We start from the raw sequence: 20,934 nt of genomic DNA on the forward strand, positions 1-20,934 counted from the left end.
ATTTTCTATCTACCTACCAAGCAGAACGTGTTTACTTTTTTCCCTAAAAAGTAGAACACAGGAAATTGCAGGGAGGGAGAAAAAAAGATTAAGGAAAAGAAAATAAAATGCTAACATACCCAGTTTAAGACTCAGTCCTATTTTTGGCCTATGCTCCTCAGGTTGTTGTTGATCTGGTGAGTTTTCATGAGGAATTATAATACCACAGGGAGACTCATCCCCAGGAGTGTTGGGTGTTGCATTGCCACTTGCAGAAGAAACAGATGGGGCAGAGCTGATTGGCCTCAGGGTAGGTTTCAGACAAGGCTTTTGCTCTGGCTCTTCTTCTTCTTCTATGGGTTCTTCTCGTTTTTCTTCTTTTTCTTGCTTTTCTTCTTCCTCTTCTTCTGATTCTGGCTCTTGCTTTATTTGCGGCTGTCTGCGCCTTTCAGCCTCTTGTTCCATCTAAAAACACAAAAACAATCTGATTAACTTGAAAGAGACCACAAATACACTCAATTCAAAACTGCTTTCATCTTACATAATTTTCTGTAAAATACCTTTCTTTCAAATTAGGAATAACTGAATATAGCCTCCTTCCATAATCAGAAAGCAAGTAAATCTATAGAGTATATTAGGATTATGCAAATTTTTAATTTTTAAACAATTATATATATTGTAATTCCTTAGTGACTTATATAAGCTCTTCAAGGATAAGAAAGCTAACTACAGGGCGGTGCCTGTGGCTCAAAGGAGGAGGGCACGGGCCCCATATAACAGAGATGATGGGTTCAAACCTGGCTTCAGCCAAAAACTGCAAAAAAAAAAGCTAAATACATACTAGCCTGGATTTAGAAGCCAAGTTATTCATATTAAAGAAATATAAACAAAATTCTTCTTTTAGAATATAGAAAATCTATAAAAGTCAGCTCATATACTAAGCTTATTCCTACACAATCATCTGTTCCTTCTACATAACTAAGGCTGACAGTCACTTTTGTATTTTGTATTCAACAGGGAAAGGAAGAAATGGGGAAAAGAAGGAATCAAACCAATACTCCCCACAAAATGATAAAAGACCTTAAGGAAACAAAACATCATAACAGAGTATTTTAAAAATGGATAGTCAGGAGCATGTAGCTCATGCCTGTAATCCCAATGCCTCGGGAGGCTGAGGTGGGAAGATCACTTGAGCCCAGGAGTCGAAGGTTAAAATTGGCTAAGATCATGCCACTGTAACCCAAACTGGGTAAAAAAGGAAGACCATGTCTCTAAAAAAGTAAAAATACATAAATAAATAAATATCGAGAAGTTCTAATAACCTTCCATAAAACACTAAGTTCCATGGAGAAAAAGTAAGATGACATGAAAATCTTAAAACAAAATCATGTGTTGGCTTGGCTCCATAGCACAGTGGTTACAGTGCGGGCCACATACACCGAGGCTGTGGGGTTCAAACCCAGCCCAGGCCAGCTAAACAACAATGACAACTCCAACAAAAAATAGTCGGGCATTGTGACGTGTGCCTGTAGTCCCAGCTACTGGGAGGCTGAGGCAACAGAATCACTTAAGCCCAAGAGTTTGAGGTTGCTATGAGCTGTGACTCCAAGACACCCTACTGAGGGTGACATAGTGATGCTCTGTCTCAAAAAAAAAAAAAAAATCATGTGGAGATTATGGTATCTCACCCTCTGGAGCTCTGCATCTGGATCTGGATGCCCTTCTGCCAAAAGGCGTTGCCTGATTTCCTCAAGCTCTTCCTTCTCTCTCTTTCTATCTCGTTCATCTGCTTCCATTTCCTTTTCTCTATCACGCAACCTTTTCTGAAGAGCACTTCCCCTGTAGAAGAAAATGATAATAGGCCTCATTTAATACTCAGATCACTATTACAGATGTTTCCAACAATGACTGCTTTCAACATTAAAAGATGCATGCAAAGAGACTAAAGACAGTCTTAAGGGTCTATATCTGCTCAACACCCAAGAAAGTGTGGTCTCTATATGTTAATGCCTCATTAAGTAAGCACAGTTTTGAGTTTTGTCAGTACCTCTATGCTTCCTTCATTCCTGAAGTCATCTAAGTAAGTGTCAATTCTCACTTCAAATAATACATCAGTATGTATTTTTGGAAAATGGGGGTGATGGAAAGGAGGTCAAACTGCTATGTACCACTCTTGAAATCCTTGAAGAAAAATGTTTCTAGACAACCCTAGACAATAGCATTAACTTGCTATAAAAACTGGAGCTATTTAAAACACATGAAGAAAAAAATTGTATTACTTGATATAATACTATCACCCCGCCCCCAAGAAGATACATAGAATTGTTGATCCTTTTCTGATAGCTCTATTCCCCACAGAAAAGAGCTTATCAGCTATAGAAATGATCATAAAATAGAATATAAACATTTCTTGCTTTATTATTCCACTTTAACTTGTACTGTTGGGTTGACATGGAAAAATAAAAATGTAAGAGCCTGGCTTGGTGCTTGTAGCTCAAGCAGCTAAGGTGCCAGCCACATACACCAGAGCTGGCAGGTTTGAATCCAGCCTGGGCCTGCCAAACAACGACAACTACAACCAAAAAATAGCCAGGTGTTGTGGTGGGCACCTGTAGTCCCACCTACTTGGGAGGCTGAGGCAAGAGAATTGCTTAAGCCCAGGAGTTGGAGGTTGCCTTGAGCTGTGACATCACAGCATCCTACACAAGGCGAAAGCTTGAGGCTCTGTCTCAAAAAAAAAAAGAGGGCGGCGCCTGTGGCTCAGTGAGTAGGGCGCCAGCCCCATATGCCGAGGGTGGCAGGTTCGGACCCAGCCCCGGCCAAACTGCAACAAAAAAATAGCCGGGCGTTGTGGCGGGCGCCTGTAGTCCCAGCTGCTCGGGAGGCTGAGGCAAGAGAATCGCGTAAGCCCAGGAGTTGGAGGTTGCTGTGAGCCGTGTGACGCCACGGCACTCTACCCGAGGGCGGTACAGTGAGACTCTGTCTCTACAAAAAAAAAAAAAAAAAAAAAGAAAAGGGTGGCGCCTGTGGCTCAAGGAGTAGGGCGCCAGTCCCATATGCCGGAGGTGCGGGTTCAAACTCAGCCCTGGCCAATAACCACAAAAAAAAAAAAAAAAAAAAAAAAAAAACAAAGTGAGAGCCTAAGTTCATAAAACAAGGCTTCTTTACCTGTAATATTTAGGATCATCTCTATCATCATCATAGTCTTCTAAGAATTCTTTTAGTCGTTTAGCTTCTTTGGCCTTTAAGGAAATGAAGGACAAAATATGTAAAGTTAACATAAAATTCATTCAGACTTCCTCCTCCCACATTCTTGGAAACATTTTTCCTATTTATACGGCTTAAAACTCTACAGTACTCACATAGTTCATAACATTAAGTGTAATTTACCTTAGACATTTTTTAACATTTACTTATAAAACAAGGTTTTTAGGATTTATCTGCTACAATAAATCCGCTCTGTATATAATCCTCAAAGTACAGTGATTATCTTCTAATGCTACCTGAGCAAACCAAGAAATAAAACTAGAGAACACCTTATTAAAAGGACAGATATATTTAAAATTTCATCGCATAGACAGATGGTGCTACAAGGATTAGGAAATGGAGGATTAAAAATTTAAATCACAAAAAAAAAAGAAAAAAAAACGGGCGGCGCCTGTGGCTCAAGGAGTAGGGCGCTGGTCCCATATGCCAGAGGTGGCGGGTTCAAACCCAGCCCCGGCCAAAAACCACGAAAAAGAAAAAGAAGAAAAAAAATTTAAATCACAGTTATGACTCAGTCTAAAGGTAATGCCTACATAATTTTATTTATTTATTTATTTATTTTTTTTTTATAAATTTTTTTTTTTTTTTGGTAGAGACAGAGTCTCACGTACCGCCCTCAGGTAGAGTGGCGAGGCGTCACACAGCTCACAGCAACCTCTAACTCTTGGGCTTACGCGATTCTCTTGCCTCAGCCTCCCAAGCAGCTGGGACTACAGGCACCCGCCACAACGCCCAGCTATTTTTTTGTTGCAGTTTGGCCAAGGCTGGGTTTGAACCCGCTACCCTGGGCATATGGGGCCGGTGCCCCACTCAGAGCCACAGGCGCCGCCCCTATTTTTTATTTTTTAGTAGAGACAAAGTCTCATTTTATCGCCCTCAGCAGAGTGCCGTGGTGTCACAGCTTATAGCAACCTCCAGCTCCTGGGCTTAGGCAATTCTCTTGCCTTAGCCTTCCAAGAAGCTGGGACTACAGGTGCCTGCCACAACGCCCAGCTACTTTTTCTTGCAGTTTGGCTGGGGCCAGGTTCGAACCTGCCACCCTCAGTATATGGGGCCGGTGCCCTAACCACAGAGCCACAGGCGCCACCCTCCTACATAATTTTAAATTGATAGTAAACAAAACATGAAGTTACATAAATCTCTAATTCCTAATTTTGGAATTTCAAAATCAGCAACAATTATATTTAATAATAATTACATACAATTACATGTATTTTTATCTGTATTATTCTATCTAACCACAATTATATTAACAAATAACTTTTTCAAAGTAGATAAAGATAGATTTCTAAACATAGTAAAATATTTATATGTTTCAGGTAGTTCAAATGCTACCTCTTTACAAAAGACTCCCTCAACCTAACCACCTATCAATAACCAAGCTCTTAATCCAAGCAGAATTAGTATTCTTATTCTATATTCACAAAAATACTGTGAACACACCTTTAACACACTTTAAGTACACACATACCCCTTACAGTAACTGTCTTTAATGACTACATTGGTTACGTTTCAAATGGGATCATTTAATCATTCTTGTATGTTCAGTAATTAGCATAAAGACAGGATAAAATACACACTCAAAATTTATCAAATGAGTGAAAGACTGTTAGGCAGCCTATCAATGACAGTATTTACAAATGTCTTTAGTTATAAAGTATGAGCCCCAAGGAAGATTCATAAAATAAAAACAGAATTTAACTACTTTGGTTAGAAAAAAGAAACTTTCATTTTTTACTTCCTATATTTGTGTTACTTGAATATAAGCAAGTGATTTTTTTTTTTGGAGACAAAGTCTTACTTTGTTGCCCTCGGTAGAGTGCTGCGGCATTCACAGCAACCTCAAACTTTTGGGCTCAAGTGATTCTCTTGCCTCAGCCTCCCAAGTAGCTGGAACCAGAGGCGCCCACCACAACATCCTGCTATTTTTAGAGACGGGGTCTGGCTCTTGCTCAGGCTGATCTCAAACTCTTGAGCTCAGGCAATCTACCTGCCTCAGCCTCCCAGAGTGCTAGGATTACAGGCGTGAGCCACTGCACGCAGCCTTATGTTACTGGATTTTTTTTCTTTTTTTTTGAAACAGAGCCTCAAGCTGTTGCCTTGGGTAGAGTGCTGTAACATCACAGCTCACAGCAACCTCCAACTCCTGGGCACCCAAGCAATTCTCCTACCTCCACCTCCCAAGTAGCTGGGACTACAGGCGCCCACCACAACGCCCAGCTATTTTTTGGTTGCGGCCATCATTGTTGTTTGGCAGCCTGGGCTAGATTCAAACCTGCCAGCTCAGGTGTATGTGGCTGGCACCTTAGCTGCTTGAGCCACAGGTGCTGAGCCTATTACTGGATTCTTTTTGAAGCTTCCAAACACAAAATATGAAAATTTTCTCAAGATTGGTTTCAGAATTGCTTCCAGAAAGCAGCATTATTTTAAGAAGCTCACTCACAACATTGTTGATGACATTTCTTCAAATAATTATATTATTATATTCTTCTCCCCCCACCCCCACTTTTATGAGACAAGAGTCTCACTTTGTTGCCCTGGCTACAGTGCTGGGGTGTCAGCCCAGCTGACAGCAACCTCAAACTCCGAGCCTCAAGTAATCCTCTAGCCTCAGCCTCCTTAGTAGCTGAGACCACCGGCACCTGCCATCATGTCCAGCTCATTTTTCTGTTTTTTTTTTTTTTTTTTTTTGTAGAGACAAAGTCTCTCTCTTACTCAGGCAGGTCTCAAACTTCTGGCCTCAAAACGATCTTCCCACCTCTGCTTTCCACAATTAAGAGATTCTTACTAAAAATATTCTATAAATTCTGGTGGCGCCTGTGGTTCAGTGGGTAGGCAACAGCCCCATATACCAAGGGTGGAGGGTTTGAACCCGGCCCCGGCCACCCTGCAACAAAAAATATCCGGGAGCTGTGGTGGGCACCTGTAGTCCCAGCTACTACTGGGAGACTGAGGCAAGAGAATTGCCTAAGCCCAGGAGTTGAAGGTTGCTGTGAGCTGTGACGCTACAGCACTCTACCGAGGACGATAAAGTGAAACTCTGTCTCTAAAAAAAAAAAAAAAAGTTCTATAAATTCCACCTATATATTATTTTATGATGTACTTATTTTTAAAGAATGCAAAAAAATGTTTTATTTATTGGCAATGCAAATTTGAAAAAGATTTGGGCATACTGAAATTTTCTGAGATTACTTGAAATCCACAAAAAGTATCTTCAAACTGTAAATGGTCTGTGAAGCTAGTGAATGTACACAGCTATGATTTAATAATAAAAAAAAAATTATCTTCAAACTGAGAAGAAGCTTGTACATTTCAGTTATGGTTACTTGTAGTTAACAGTAAAGATCTTATCTAATTTTTAACTGAAAAAAAATCACTTATTTTTAATCTAGAATCTTACCATTTCTCTTCTTCTTTCTTCTTCTCTTTCAGCTTCTTTCTCATATTCCCGAGTTTTCTTTCGTTCTCTGATTTCCCAATTCTTAAGGCGCTATAAAAGAAATTTTCAAAGCTTTAGAAATTTACATAAAAGATCCTACAAAAATTTTGACACATATACTAAGTATACCAAGCTTTAAGAATAAAAACATCTCCTCAATATACCTCTTGATAAGCAGCTTCTTTCTCCCGGAGTTTTCTTTCAAGTTTTCTTCGTTCATATGCATCTTCTTCATCCTCTTCTCGGTCCCGTTTCTTGTCTTTTTCCCTTTCTCGCTCCCGTTCTCTCTCTCGCTCTCTCTCTCGCTCCCGTTCTCTTTCTCGCTCTCGTTCTCGTTCTCTTTCTCTTTCCCGCTCGCGTTCCCGTTCTCGATCTCTGCTCTTTTCTCTATGTAAACAAAAAATTTTTTTAAATAAATCTGCTGTTTCCTATGAAGACCAAAGGAAAGGATCACAACGTACATTTTGAAATAATATGCAAACTCACAAGCCAGAATTTAGCATTTGATTTCTGCAGAAATGCAAGCATATCAGAAAGATGTAATCCCAGCCCCAATTTGTGAATTGTTTGCCAAAATCAATGTTAATGCCAACTGTTTATGTCAGAAAGCAAAACCAAAGAACTGAACACAAATCACAAAGTATTGAAAACTGAATATTAATTATATGAATTATTAACAAAATACTAAATAACAGTTGAAAATTTTTACACCTAGGCAACACTGGTCAAAGCAAAAATTTTCAACTCTACACTCAGCTTCTATCTTAAAAGCCAGTTTTTACAGAAACCCAGAACATATCTGCTAACTGTCCACTGTGTTCTAGACAGATACAATTCCCTGCTGTCCCTCTGGACTGTGGGCATTTTTTCTTGATGCTCTTTCACTGAAGTCCTGCATATTGAGAAATCAGCTCCAGTACCATTCTTTTTAGCTCGTGGTATATAGCTTTGGTCCTATAGCCTACTGGACTGCCACAACTTACCTTCTGGCTTTCTATTTAACATCTGTCTCTAGCTTCTGGTAATTTTACTTTTTAGGAGGCTTTTTTTTTTTTTTTTTAAATGAGAGTCTCACTATGTCACCCTTGGTAGAGTGCCATGGTATCACAGCTCACAACAACCTCAAACTGTTGGACTCAAGTGATTCTGTTGCCTCAGCTTCCCAAGTAGCTGGGACTACAGGCACCCGCCACAACACCCAGCTATTTTTTTTTCCTTCTGCTGCAGTTGTCATCGTTGTTCAACTGGCCCCAGCTGGGTTCAAACCTGCCAGCCTCGGTGTATGTGGCCAGCACGCTACCCACTGAGCCACAGGCACCACCTAGGAGGCTTATTTATCTAAAAATTTTGTTAATTATTTTGAATTATTTTGAAAAATCTTATCAGTCTTGAGGAATACAGCAGAACAAAAATGAGTAAGGAAGTAGAAAAAAGAGGGGAAGCAAGAAGAGAAAAGCTCACTTTTTTTCAAACTAGTTTTAAAAGTATATTACTGTGTTGCAGTTTTCCACATTTGGTCAATTCATCATGTTGCTAAAACTGGAAGTCCAGTGCTCTTAATCTTTAGTGGGCATTAAATCCTTCCCTTCTACCCTTCTCCTATATAGTAATTATTAAGGATTTATATCTTTAAAATCAATATTTTCTGTGTGTTTGTGTGTGTATATAGAATCAATTATTTTGTTGGCCAGATGCAGTGGCATACACCTATAATCCTAGCAGTGTGGAAGGCAGAGAGGCAGGAAGACTGCCCAAGATCAGGAGTTTGAGACTAGCCCAGGCAATACTGCAAGACCCTCTCTCTATTAAACAAACAAAAACAAACAAACAAACAAAATCAATCTTTTATGGCATATCCATCTATAAACTATATGTTTTATGTGTATATTTAATTAGGTCCCTGTCATCATTCTGTGTATGTTCTGCAACAATTTTCGTTTTTCCTTTTTTCTTTACAGACAGTGTCACACTCTGTTGCCCAGGCTAGAGTTCAGTGCTATTGTTATAGTTCAATAGAGCCTCCAACTCCTGGGCTAAAGCAATCTTCCTATCTCAACCTCTTAAGTAGCTGGGCCAGTCATGTCCCACCACACCCAGCTAACTTTTAAATATTTTGTATAGATGGGGTCTTGCTGTTGTCCAGGCTAGTCTTGAACTCGTAGGTTTAAGAGATCCCTTTGCGTTAGCCCCCCAAAGTGTTGATATTATAGGCCTGAGCCATTACACCCCTCAATTTTTCTTTTTTTTCTAGTATAAACTACAGGATGTCTCAAAGGTCACCCCATAAAGTTGCCATACATAGAGGAAATGGAAAATTGTAGCCAAATATATATTAACAAAATATTCATTATAAAATTTTACAAAATATTCTCTACATTTTGGCCACCTCTTTGTGGCAGTCCAATAGGCTATAGGACCAAATAAATACAGGAGCTTTTCAGGAGTGGTGCTGGCGCTGTATACAAGGCCTCAATGAAAGGGCAAATAGAAAAACTGCCCACAAGCCCAGAAAGATAGCAGGGAATCATAATTGCCTAGAACAGAGTTGACAGTCAGATGGTGTGACCTAGGTTTCTGTAACTGACTTCACACAAAGGCAGGGAGCTATGGCTCACATCTGTAATCCCAGTCCTCTGGGAGACTAAGGAGGGGTGGATTGCCTGAGCTCACCGGTTTGAGATCAGCCTAAGCAAGAGCAAGACCCATCTCTAAAAATAGCTGGCATTGTGGCAGGGGCCTGTAGTCCCAGCTACTCAGGAGGCTGAGGCAAGAAGATCACTTGAGCGCAAGAGTTTCAGGTTGCTATGAGCTATGATGCTACAGCACTTACCAAGGGTGACAAAGTAAGACTGTCTCAAGAAAAAATAAACAAACAAACAAAAAGCGGGCAGTGTCCATAGCTCAGTGGGTAGGGCGCGGGCTACATACACCCAGGCTGGTAAGTTTGAACTGGCTGAGGGCCAGCTAAACAACAACAACTGCAACAACAAAATAGCTGGGTGCTGTAGTGGGCACCTGTAGTCCCAGCTACTTGGGAGGCTGAGGCAAGAGAATCACGTAAGCCCAAGAATTTGAGGTTGCTGTGAGCTGTGACGCCACAGCACTCTAGCCAGGGCAACATAGTGAGACTCTGTCTCAAAAAAAGAAAGAAAGAAAAACAACCCCCCAAAAAAACACTGACTTCACACAAAAGCCAGTTGAAAATTTTTACTTTCACTAATGTTACCTGTGTGTGTGATGTTGTTTTATCTCTAAAGAAATTCTCATTGCATAAATGCAAATGGTTTGACAAAGGGCTACCCTGTGGTCCCATTAAAGTTATTAGGGAACAGCAACTTCAAGCCGTCATACCTTGATCGACTCCGATCCTTATTACGATCTGAGCTCCTTTCTCGATCCCGGTCACGATCTCTCTCTCGATCCCGATCTCGATCTCTCTCTTTTGTCCGGTCACGGTCCCTATCCCGTTCTCGTTCCCGCTCCCGTTCCTTCTCCTTTTCTCGTTCACGTTCTCTTTCCCTTTCTCGTTCCCGTTCTCGCCTTTCTCGTTCCCTTTCACGCTCCCTCTCTCTTTCTCTCCGTTCTTTCTCAATTTCCTGTCTTTCTTTTTCCTTTTTGCCTTTCTCTTCTTCCAGTTTCTAGAAACCAATAAAAGTACTTTTAGAGTTAACTCTGTAGTTCCAATATCGAGATTTTTCCCGGCGCAATGCCCAACACTGGGAACAAAAACACCAAACCACTGGTACTTTAATATTAACTACTTGTGGTTTTTACTTGATAAATTAAACTGAACCAAACACAATACTAGATAGATTTCGTGCAAAACCATATACTCTACACAGACCAGGAATCTCCAATCTTGGATGCTGGGAGACTGTGTCAAGTGTGGCTGACTACTCAATGACTATGTAATAACTAAAATGATCATGAGGAATGTGGTGGTTCTTTCTATAAGTACAATTACATGGCTAAAACTTAATTCTGCCCAGTATGAATTTCTGAAAATCAGTGAGACTACTGATAACTAATTATAAACCTCAGATTTCCCATTACCTAGAGGTTACTAAAGATTTTTTTTAAGGGCAGGTGCGGGAGGACAATCAGGTCACTATAAGGCAACTAAATGATCTCTGCCCACCCTCCAAAAGAAACATAAGCTGAATTCTGTCAAGATCTGCCTTCTGATCTACAGAACCATTCACTCCCACCATGACAAGATGGACAGCCCACCAAACACAAAGAGTTCGAAAATCACTCACTTCAAGCAAAATGTACATAACTGCAATTAGTTTCATTAAAAATATTTAAAAGCAATGTATTTATGCCCATTATGCCTGTAAAACAGTAAAAATATATTTACAATGATAAATCCATCCTTGGAAGGAACGATTATGTATTAACTTACAGATGTTGTGCTAGGACATGGATCGCCAACACTGGATTAACCTTGCCTACAAGCTATGTTTCTGGGAGGAAGAGCAAGTACATGGTTCACAAATAAACCAAATAACAATGTCAGACCGAGTTTGTACCCTAACAGATTACCAGTGTACCGCATGGTTTCTACACAAACTCAGGAAAAATAAAATCCACAGGTAAAACAAAACAGAACAAAAACAAAACACATTTGTATCTTTGGTTCCACGTTTTGTTTCACAGGAATGAAATTTAAACTGCAACAATAAAATGTGCATTTTTCTTTTCTCAGTCATGTAAAGCATTTAAAACAACTTTAAAAAGCAATCTTACCTGTTAGATACTCCTTGTCTCTTGCTCAAGGATCAGAGAACTGATAGAGGATTATGAAAGAAAAGCTAATATATGAGAGATCAATATATTCAGCTGCCATGCCTGTCTGTATTGAAGTAGAAAGCAGGCAAAGCCAACACTGAATACATTGAAACTACAAAAGAAAGAAATAAAAAACGGTAGAAAGAGAACAGAAACTGAAAGGTTTTAAAGGGACAAAAATCTCTTCTCTGAAACAGTTTTAATAAAATTTTATACTGTAATATGAGGCTAGACTACATAAAACTTACCTCAGTATCATACACTTATAAAGAAATTTGTTTATTTCTGACATAATAGATACTTACAGATTATTTTAGCTCTTCCAATATTAATTTGTAGAATTCCTCATTTTTTTACTCTTGCTTATTCACTGTACTATTTATTCACTATGTGAATAATAATTTGTTTTAGACCTCATTTCAAAAGTTTGGTTCTAAGTAAATGAAAAAATAAGTGAATCTAATCCATACTAAATGTTTTTCTAAAAGATTATATATGAGATTATATATATGTGTGTGTAGAAACATATATATAGCATATATAAATAAATGTGTATTTTTAAAGAAAGACTGTAGAAAAAATGAAGTGAGCCTAAAAAGATGTAAGAAAGTAATGAAGGACAGATAAAAAATCATAAATCTTACCTTATTCTCTCTTCAGACTCATCCGTGCTGTAAATGGACGCCCCCTGCCACGCTGATACCCTGACAGTCTGTGGTTATTTAATAAACTCATACCAAAACATGCAAAGGTTCACTGAGCTCATTTTCTGTTACTGGAGTTTCAAACATCCCCTTTAACCATACCACCCAATAAAAAGAACCATTTTTGGTTTCCATTTTGATTTTTTATTTTTAAAACACATTTTGGAAATTCAAAACATTCCCCCCAGTGAAATAATTCTAAGGCAGTAAAATGCCTGAAAGATGCTCAAATACATTTAAAATTAGTGTTTAAAAGCATGATTTCCTCACAATTTACCAAGAACATAACAGAGTTTAACAAATAAATAAAAATAAAAAGGGGGTAAACCACACACACAACTATATACCGCTTTTAAGCTTACTCACTCCTAAGTTTGAATATTATACCTAACCAAAAGTATTCCTTTAAAAAGACTTTGCAAAGACCACCATGTCAACTCTTAAAATTACTTTTGGAAAAATTACACATTCTGTGCTTTTAGACATATTTAATTCCTGAAAAAGCACTGCATATGTGAGCTACAGCTGGGCATCTCAATGGTAAGTGTTCAGCAGTTCAGCAGCAGTTATTCATTGGAATTAATTGTCAACTTTGGATTTTGAAAGCAATAAGAAAAATAAGATTGAATAAAAAAGGAAAAAAAAAAGATTGAATAAAAAACACTTAACATTTACTGAGTTAAAGATCTCTCAGGCTATGAATAAGAACCAGCAACACTTTATTACCTCTAACATCAAAATACATGTCATGCAATATTTGCATTTCACCATCCGTAAGCATCACCTTCAACATCAGCGAACATTCACAGATGCACTGTCATTGAGAGAAGCTTTAAATAGGCAAAACTCGTGAGTGGGATTTACTATACACAAATACCCATTTCCAAGCCAGTTACCCCTTTGCATATTTTTCTGAGGGGGCATCCATAAATATAATAAAAAACAGAAGCTCATACTTACATCCTATTCCTTGTTACTTTCCAAGCTGAGAGTTTCATCTTGCATTAGTCACCATATGATCTCTATCATAATGGTGGGGGTCAATGAATAGATTAGCTTTATGGGAATTTACAGTTCTTCCATGCATCTAAAATTTGGTTAAGTCTGGTAACCACTGACCTCTACTTTTTAAAATCTCCCCCACTCAACTTAAATCTATACAAATAGAAATCTTAAAATTTTAATCTCAGCTCTAAAGAAAAGGTTTTCCTAAGATTAAGTTAAATAACTGCCCCAGAAATATACTATAGTGTATGTTATCCTGCTGCCCCCTTGAATTGAGTTTAACTCTGAACTTGATGTTTATGTTGAAATCTAAAGATAAAATTAGCTTTTATTCATATTAAAGTGAGATGACTGCAGAGTGGTCAGTAACCAAAAAAATACGCAATATGTCAAGGACCACTTTAATATGGTATTGGGTTTTCTGTTTCTTTGTTTCTATCTAAATATCAATTAAACCTATAAAAAGCATTTAAAAATATATTCTAATGTAAGGTTGAATTTTTTGTCTGTTTGCTTTGGATTCTGTAAAAAGTCTAGATTGGTATCAAGTGAAAAAAACAAAGAGTACTACCTTGTGTGTGTCTCTGAATTTGCTGATCTCTCGGGATATCAGGTCTCTTTTGTCTTCTTCCATTTCTATAGCATTTATATCCTCCTAAAAGATAAGGGGGATAGAAAAGAATGAATAAAGATCAATCTCAATATAAAAAGTAAAATGTTAGATATTTTGTATAGGTCTTACGAACTCTATGAGCAAATAAATAAAAAAAATCTACAGTAACAAATCTAACAATCTGAACCTAAATAGTAAAAAAATCAGGTAGGAAACAGAAATCTAGCAATTAGCAGTAAACAAAAGTATTATCAAAGTGTACAATTTAAACAAACCTTAGTGATGAGTGGATAAGGGATCAGTGGAGCCACTGGAAATCTGCGGAAAATCTGCGGAAAAACCCACAAAGATTTAAAAAACAAAACAACACCAAAAAAACCCAGAGGTCACACCACCCCATAAAGCAAAGCCCTATATATTTATACTGTGAACAAGATAATGCTTCTGCTATATTTTCTTTTTTTTTTTTTTTTCAGTTTTTTGGCTGGGGCTGGGTTTGAACCCACCACCTCCGGTACACGGGGCCGGCACCCTATCCTTAAGCCACAGGCACCGCCCTGCTATATTTTCTTGATTTTGAATTACTTGATACCAAATGTGATTTCACTTTTCACTCTTTGTATCTTTTTGATTACCCACCACTTCCTATCCCTCCAACAGCCCCACAAACAATGAAACAAAGAGGGCCTCAAAGTAGAAAGGCTTCCTTCCTCATTTCTTCCAAGATACAGGAAACAATCATACCAACGAAATTTAACTACAAGTTCCGCCATAGGGCAAGATTTTTTATCCTCTACTCTCAACCCAAACCAAAGAAATATGTCTAATTATTCTTTGCCTTTCCCACAAGAAGAAAAAAAATCTACAAGCCTCAATCACCTTATTACTGACTATCAATTCCCATTTCTATAACACTGCACCTCACTCAAGTTTTTATTACCAAATGAGGGAGAATAAGCTAAGTTTTAAAAATGTACTTAGCTACAAAGAAAACTGAAAAGGGCCTAAACAGGCCCTGAAATAAAAATATGAACTGACACTACTCATTGATAAATAACAACATACATTCTTTTAGTACTTTTGCATGACGTTTACAATCCATTCAATACTTCCAATATTTTAAAAGAGCACTCCCTATAATTTCACTAAGTTTATCCAAAGGTAATGGGTGTAAGAAAACCAAACATTTTCTTTCAATCTGGACTCCCTATTATTCAACTAGCTTAGGCTGAAGAAGGGATTCACTTTACTAAGGAAGACTGTTTCATCTCGTGTTCCTCCTTAAAAGTCCTCCAGTTTAATGTTTGATACTATTACTGTGTGTGGAGAAATAAAACATGGATTCAAAAGGAAAGGGAGCTAAATATTAAAGAATAGTAAGAACCTTCAGTGAATGAGACCTGGTTTCTGGCTTAGAGTAGAGACAGAACAATCGTAATTCAGGGATAAAGTAAAATAAGGCCAAATATGCCATGATTAAAAAAGAAAACAAACTCGTACTTTACCCCCTTTAGCACTTCCTACTTCACCACTACTTAAGAGGTTTTTGTAGTTGTTTGGGGTTTTATAAACATAATTTAGTCTACAAGTATAGCAGACCTTCCATAGTTAGCCACCTCCTTAAGTTGACCTAATTTTCATAGACCAGACATGCACGCACCACATGTATGAAGGCCTAGTTTCTTATGTTGATTATATCTGTTATAGTCCCAGGTGATAAGTTACAGAGGTTCCCCTACATAAACCTCCATGTTATGCATCCCAAAATACGAATACAAAACAGGAACATTTTGCGCAGAAAATTAGGAAACTAGTTGGTAAAACACAGTCAAATTACAATTCTATACAAAATAGCATGTATATATATATATGAGGATGAAAAAAAGTATACGCATTCTAAGAAAGGCAAATTATAATAACTCAAGATAACAATTGTTATCTTGTATATTGTATTCCTTATAATTGCAGAAGATAAACGTGACTTGAATATTACAAGTTTAATAGTTTTTTCTGTTCTTAAAATGAGTATCGTTTTTTTGGTACCTTCTGTATGGGTAATTACAAAAGTTTTGACATACACACAAAAAAAAAAAAAAAAAATCAAGAAACGTAAATTTCTCATGGACAGAAACAAAGCCCTCCCAGCGCCACTGACAACCCAAGCAAGCTGAAACTTCCATGAGTAAATCAGGAAAGGTACTGTCAACTGTTTCTTGGAAGTGTAATAATGGATCATAACAAAGTTTGTCTCAAAACTTTCATAGGACTCCCCCAACACACACACACACAGTTGTCCCTTCACATCCATGGGAGACTGTTTCCAAAACACCCCTCCCCCTTCAGATATCAAAATTCATGAATATTCCCATTCTTTAAAATAGCATAGAATCTATTCTATATACATCCATCCATATATTTTAAACTATCTCTGGTTACTTTTTAATATCTAACACAAATTACATATAATGTAAATGGCCATAACATATTGATTTTTGTGTTGTTTTTTTAATTGTTATACTGCTTTGAGACAGAATCTCACTTTGTCATCCTCAGTAGAGTGCTGTAGTGTCATAGCTCACAGCAACATCTAAATCTTGGGCTTAAATGATTCTCCTGCTTCAGCCTCCCAAGTAGCTGGGATTATAGGTGCCTGCCACAATGCCTGGCTATTTTTAAAGATGGGGTCCTGCTCTTGCTCAGTCTGGTCTCGAACCTGTGAGCTCAGGGCAATCTAATGCCTCAGCCTCCCAGAGTGCTAGGATTACAGGCGTGAGCCACCACACCTGGCCTGTTATACTGTTATTTTTCAGTTTTTCCCCTGAATATTTTCAAGTCAAGGTTGGTTGAATCTATAGATGTGGAACCCACATGTGGGCTAACTGAATATTTAATATATATTTCTTTGTAAATATATATTTTATAGTACTTTTTTGAAGTATATGAAACATTTGCCGTTTTTAAATTACAGTTCTTATAGCCTCTCTAAGTGTATCTATCCAAAATAAGTGAGTATAAGAGAACCAAACTTTCTCTTTCAACCTCCATTGTTAGAAGTCCTAGTTCTATTTTCCCTTCAAAAAGTTAAAATATAAGCAAAGGACATGAGTGATATCATTAAAAATAAATGGTAGAAATGACTGTGTTGTCAGAACACATACGTCCTCCTTCTTTTCCTTCTTCTTCTTCCTGGGGTGAGAGTCAGATTCCTGTGAGGGGGCATTTAGCTCGCTGGAGTACTCGCGTATTAAAACTTCAATGGCCCCTTTAATCATCTGATCTCTTCTCTTTGTTTCTTCATCTAAAGCTTCTTCATCATCATTAGTAGTAGTTGTTTCTGGTCTCGCATTCTTAACACGGCAAATTTAGGGAGAAGAAAAATCAAACAACAAAATGAAAATCTTTCTAAAACAAGAGTTAAGAAAACAAACATTTGCTCCAAAACATCTCCATAGCCCTATTAAATGCAGAGCTAGTTTTGTTCTTAACTTCAAAAAGTAAGTGTCACCTGTATTATTTTGGTTTTTCCTGAGGTAATAGCACTTTTTCATTTTTTTTTCTTTCTTCCTAAGATCCTGGTCCCCTTAATCACATATAAAAACATTAAATCACAGGACCAGCCCACTAAACGTATTTGTATAGCTTTTACTATTTTTCAGATTGTCTTGTTCAATAGTAGCAAACTAATGATAATTGCTAAGTATATTATTTACTAAATAACTCATTCCTGCCAAGACATTCAACAGTAGAAAATTTAGTTATGTAATAAAAGCAAAATATAATTTTAAGTACACTGTGATAGCTACCATGTAGAAAAGCAAAAGTATATATGTAGGTTAAGAAAACAAAAATAAGAAAAACACTAGATAGCTATATACACCAAAACTATAAGCATCAGAGAGGCTGCAGCCTGAAATGATGGCTTCTTTTTTGCCCCACTGGTTTCCACAAGTTCTCATAATGCAGGAATACCACTTCTAAAACCATATACTTATATATTAAGGAATCAGCAGTAATACTATACAGGTCTATCACTCTATGAGCTACACATCTAAGGTAAAAACTCTACTCACAAATAAGTAACTGATCATTTGGGGGACTTTGTTAATAATCCTTTTTGTTTGGACACAGTCTCACTTTGTTACCCTGGGTAGAGTGCTGTAGCATCATCATAGATCACAGAAACCTCAAACTCTTGGGCTCAAAGCGATTCTCTTGCCTCAGCTTCCCTGGTAGCTGGGACTGTAGGTGCTTGCCATAGCATCTGGCTATTTTTTTTAGAGAGAGGGTCTTTCTCTTGCTCAGTCTGGTCTGGAACTCCCGAGCTCAGACAATCCACCCACCTTAGCCTCCCAGAGTATTAAGGATTATAGGCATGAGCCACCGCACCTGGCTAATAATCCTTTTTTTTGTTTTTTTGAGATAGAGCCTCAAGCTGTCACCCTGGGTAGAGTGCTGTGGCATCACAGCTCACAGCAACCTCCAACTCCTGCGCTCAAGCGATTCTCCTGCCTCCGCCTCCCAAATAGCTGGGACTACAGGCGCCTGCCACAAAGCCTGGCTATTTTTTGGTTGCAGCCGTCATTGTTTGGCAGGCACCGGCTGGATTCGAACCTACCAGCTCAGGTGTAGTGGCTGGTGCCTTAGCCGCTTGAGCCACAGGTGCCAAGCCTAATAATTCTTTTTAAAAAGAGACAAATCTTGCTAAGTTGCCCAGCCTAGACTTAAATTCCCTACCTCTACCTCCCAAGTAGCTGAGAGTCCTTTAAGAGAAATCTAGACTGTTAACTCTGTCTCTGTGGAGAAAAAAATTACTTCTAATGTAATGCTATTCCTGTTATGCATATCCCAAAATACTTATCAATTTATTTGATAAACATACATGGTGTACATTTTCAAAACACGTACAAAGAACCATGCTTTGTGAATAAATTTCTGGCTCTTGGTCATAATGCATACCACTCTATTCAAGGTGAGTTTCATGCCTTATGGCTACTTAACAATATAATCTAGAAGTGATTTAGTAACATGATCATCAGTATTCTGAAAGCTGTCTCCGTTGGATACACAGTCAACAAGTATTTCTTTCTGAATTTAATGCTCTCAAAAACTCTTATTAGAAGTATAATGTGTGGGGCGGCGCCTGTGGTTCAGTCGGTAAGGCGCCGGCCCCATATACCGAGGGTGGTGGGTTCGAACCCAGCCCCAGTCAAACTGCAACCAAAAAAAATAGCCGGGTGTTTTGGCGGGCACCTGTAGTCCCAGATACTTGGGAGTCTGAGGCAAGAGAATTGGCTAAGCCCAGGAGTTGGAGGTTGCTGTGAGTTGTGATGCCAACTGAGACTCTTTTTCTTAAAAAAAAAAAAAAAAAAGAGAGATGGGCAGTGCCTGTGGCTCAAAGGCGTAGGGCACCAGCCCCATATGCCAGAGGTGGCAGGTTCAAGCCCCGGCAAAAAACAGCAAAAAAAAAAAAAGAGAGCTGGGTTATGGCAATATAAGGCATTGTATGGTATTATAACCGCTCTAAATAATAAGTTTCTTTATCAAGCCTGTCATTTCATCCAATCTTCTTGTAACCAACTTTACTTGGCATCTTGGATAAAGACAAGAAGATGTAATTGAACTATCAAAATTATTTACCAACAATAAAACTATAATTGTAGTGATGCATTCCTTTCTTATTTTAAATCAATAACATATCGCAATAAGGGCTTTAATTTATTCAGCCCTTATTAAAATCCCTTCCGTGATTACCCTGCTTCCCTGAAGCTTTTTAAATGAAGAGTTAACCCTATTTAACTTGAAACATCCAGAGGCACAAATGACTATTTCCATCCAAACTCTCAGCTGTTGAGACCTTAATTCAAAATTATAAAAATATATTTTACCACTCAGTCTGTCTTTGGCATATCCCTTACATTCTGAATTCCTTTCCTTGAGCCATTCTTATCTCCATACTTTTTTTTGAGTGTAGGAATCTTAGTGGGGATACAATTCCAAAGGACCGCTCATAAAAAATAACCATAGCCTCTACATTTATTGCCCCCCATTGTAAACTACAATTTAAATCAGTGTGGCTATTTTGCCTCAATTAAAAACAAAACATTTCGCCTGTAGTCCCAGCTACTCGGGAGGCTGAGGCAAGAGAATCGCTTCAGCCCAGGAGTTGGAGGTTGCTGTGAGCTGTGTGATGCCATGGCACTCTACCGAGGGCGATAAAGTGAGACTCTGTCTCTACAAAAAAAAAAAAGAAAAAAAAAAAAAAAAAACATTTAGAATCAATTAATAATTCACATCACCTTTCAAATGAAAAATTTCAATCTACATTTTCAGAAAGAAAGCTCATTAGCCCCAATCTCTTAACTGATTGATAATGTAAGAAAAACAAAAATAACCTGATAAATCACAAAAGGGAAAGCTATTTCTAGTTAAAGAGACCATTCCACAGCCTTGCCAAGTTTCATCTAAAGCTCTACCTCTCTGGATCCTCAGTCATAAAAGACATCCAGATTTCCAGTTGCTTCTTATACTTCAGAAACCAGAAAGCATATTCAGTAATACTGAGGAACAAAAGGTAAAGGGTTTAGCTGACAGAAATCAACTGATTATCTGAGATATTTATGTGGCCTGTTTATTTGGCTCTTTTCAGAAGAATTTTTTTTTTTTTTTTTTTTGTAGAGACAGTCTCACTTTACCGCCCTCGGTAGAGTGCCATGACGTCACAGGACTCACAGCAACCTCCAGCTCTTGGGCTTTCGCGATTCTCCTGCCTCAGCCTTCCAAGCTATTTTTTTTTTTTTGGGACAGAGTATCACTATGTGGTACTCGAGTCCCGTGGCGTCACAGCTCATAGCAACCTCAAACTCTTGGGCATCTCTCTTGCCTCAGCCTCCCAAGAAGCTGGGACTAAAGGCACCCGCCACAACACCCGGCTATTTTGTTGTTGTTGTTGTTGTAGCTATCATTGTTGTTTGGCAGGCCCAGGCCAGGTTCAAACCTGCCAGTCCCAGTGTATGTAAACAGCACCCTAACCGTTGACCTACAGGCACCAAGCCATTTTCAGAAGAATTTAAATTTAATGGTAAAGCCAGTAGCTGTAAATTTAAACAGCTCTTCTGGGCTAATTCTTTAGCACATTT

At 38.2% G+C, this 20,934-nt stretch overlaps 1 protein-coding gene across 1 annotated transcript in view; it reads right to left on the reverse strand.

Annotated features, from left to right (window-relative positions):
* Positions 1 to 20,934, reverse strand: part of RBM25 (RNA binding motif protein 25) — a 69,532-nt gene that overhangs the window by 8,201 nt on the left and 40,397 nt on the right. Inside the window, exons 7-15 of the mRNA XM_053601809.1 lie at positions 16,957 to 17,145; positions 14,074 to 14,127; positions 13,757 to 13,840; positions 10,037 to 10,323; positions 6,850 to 7,072; positions 6,647 to 6,736; positions 3,148 to 3,221; positions 1,668 to 1,818; positions 120 to 444 (exon numbers count right to left, since the gene is read on the reverse strand). Coding sequence (XP_053457784.1) covers positions 120 to 444; positions 1,668 to 1,818; positions 3,148 to 3,221; positions 6,647 to 6,736; positions 6,850 to 7,072; positions 10,037 to 10,323; positions 13,757 to 13,840; positions 14,074 to 14,127; positions 16,957 to 17,145 — 1,477 coding nt within the window. The remainder of the gene's footprint in view (positions 1 to 119; positions 445 to 1,667; positions 1,819 to 3,147; positions 3,222 to 6,646; positions 6,737 to 6,849; positions 7,073 to 10,036; positions 10,324 to 13,756; positions 13,841 to 14,073; positions 14,128 to 16,956; positions 17,146 to 20,934) is intronic.

Source organism: Nycticebus coucang, chromosome 9 (assembly GCF_027406575.1).
Source record: "Nycticebus coucang isolate mNycCou1 chromosome 9, mNycCou1.pri, whole genome shotgun sequence".
Lineage (NCBI taxonomy): Eukaryota > Metazoa > Chordata > Mammalia > Primates > Lorisidae > Nycticebus > Nycticebus coucang.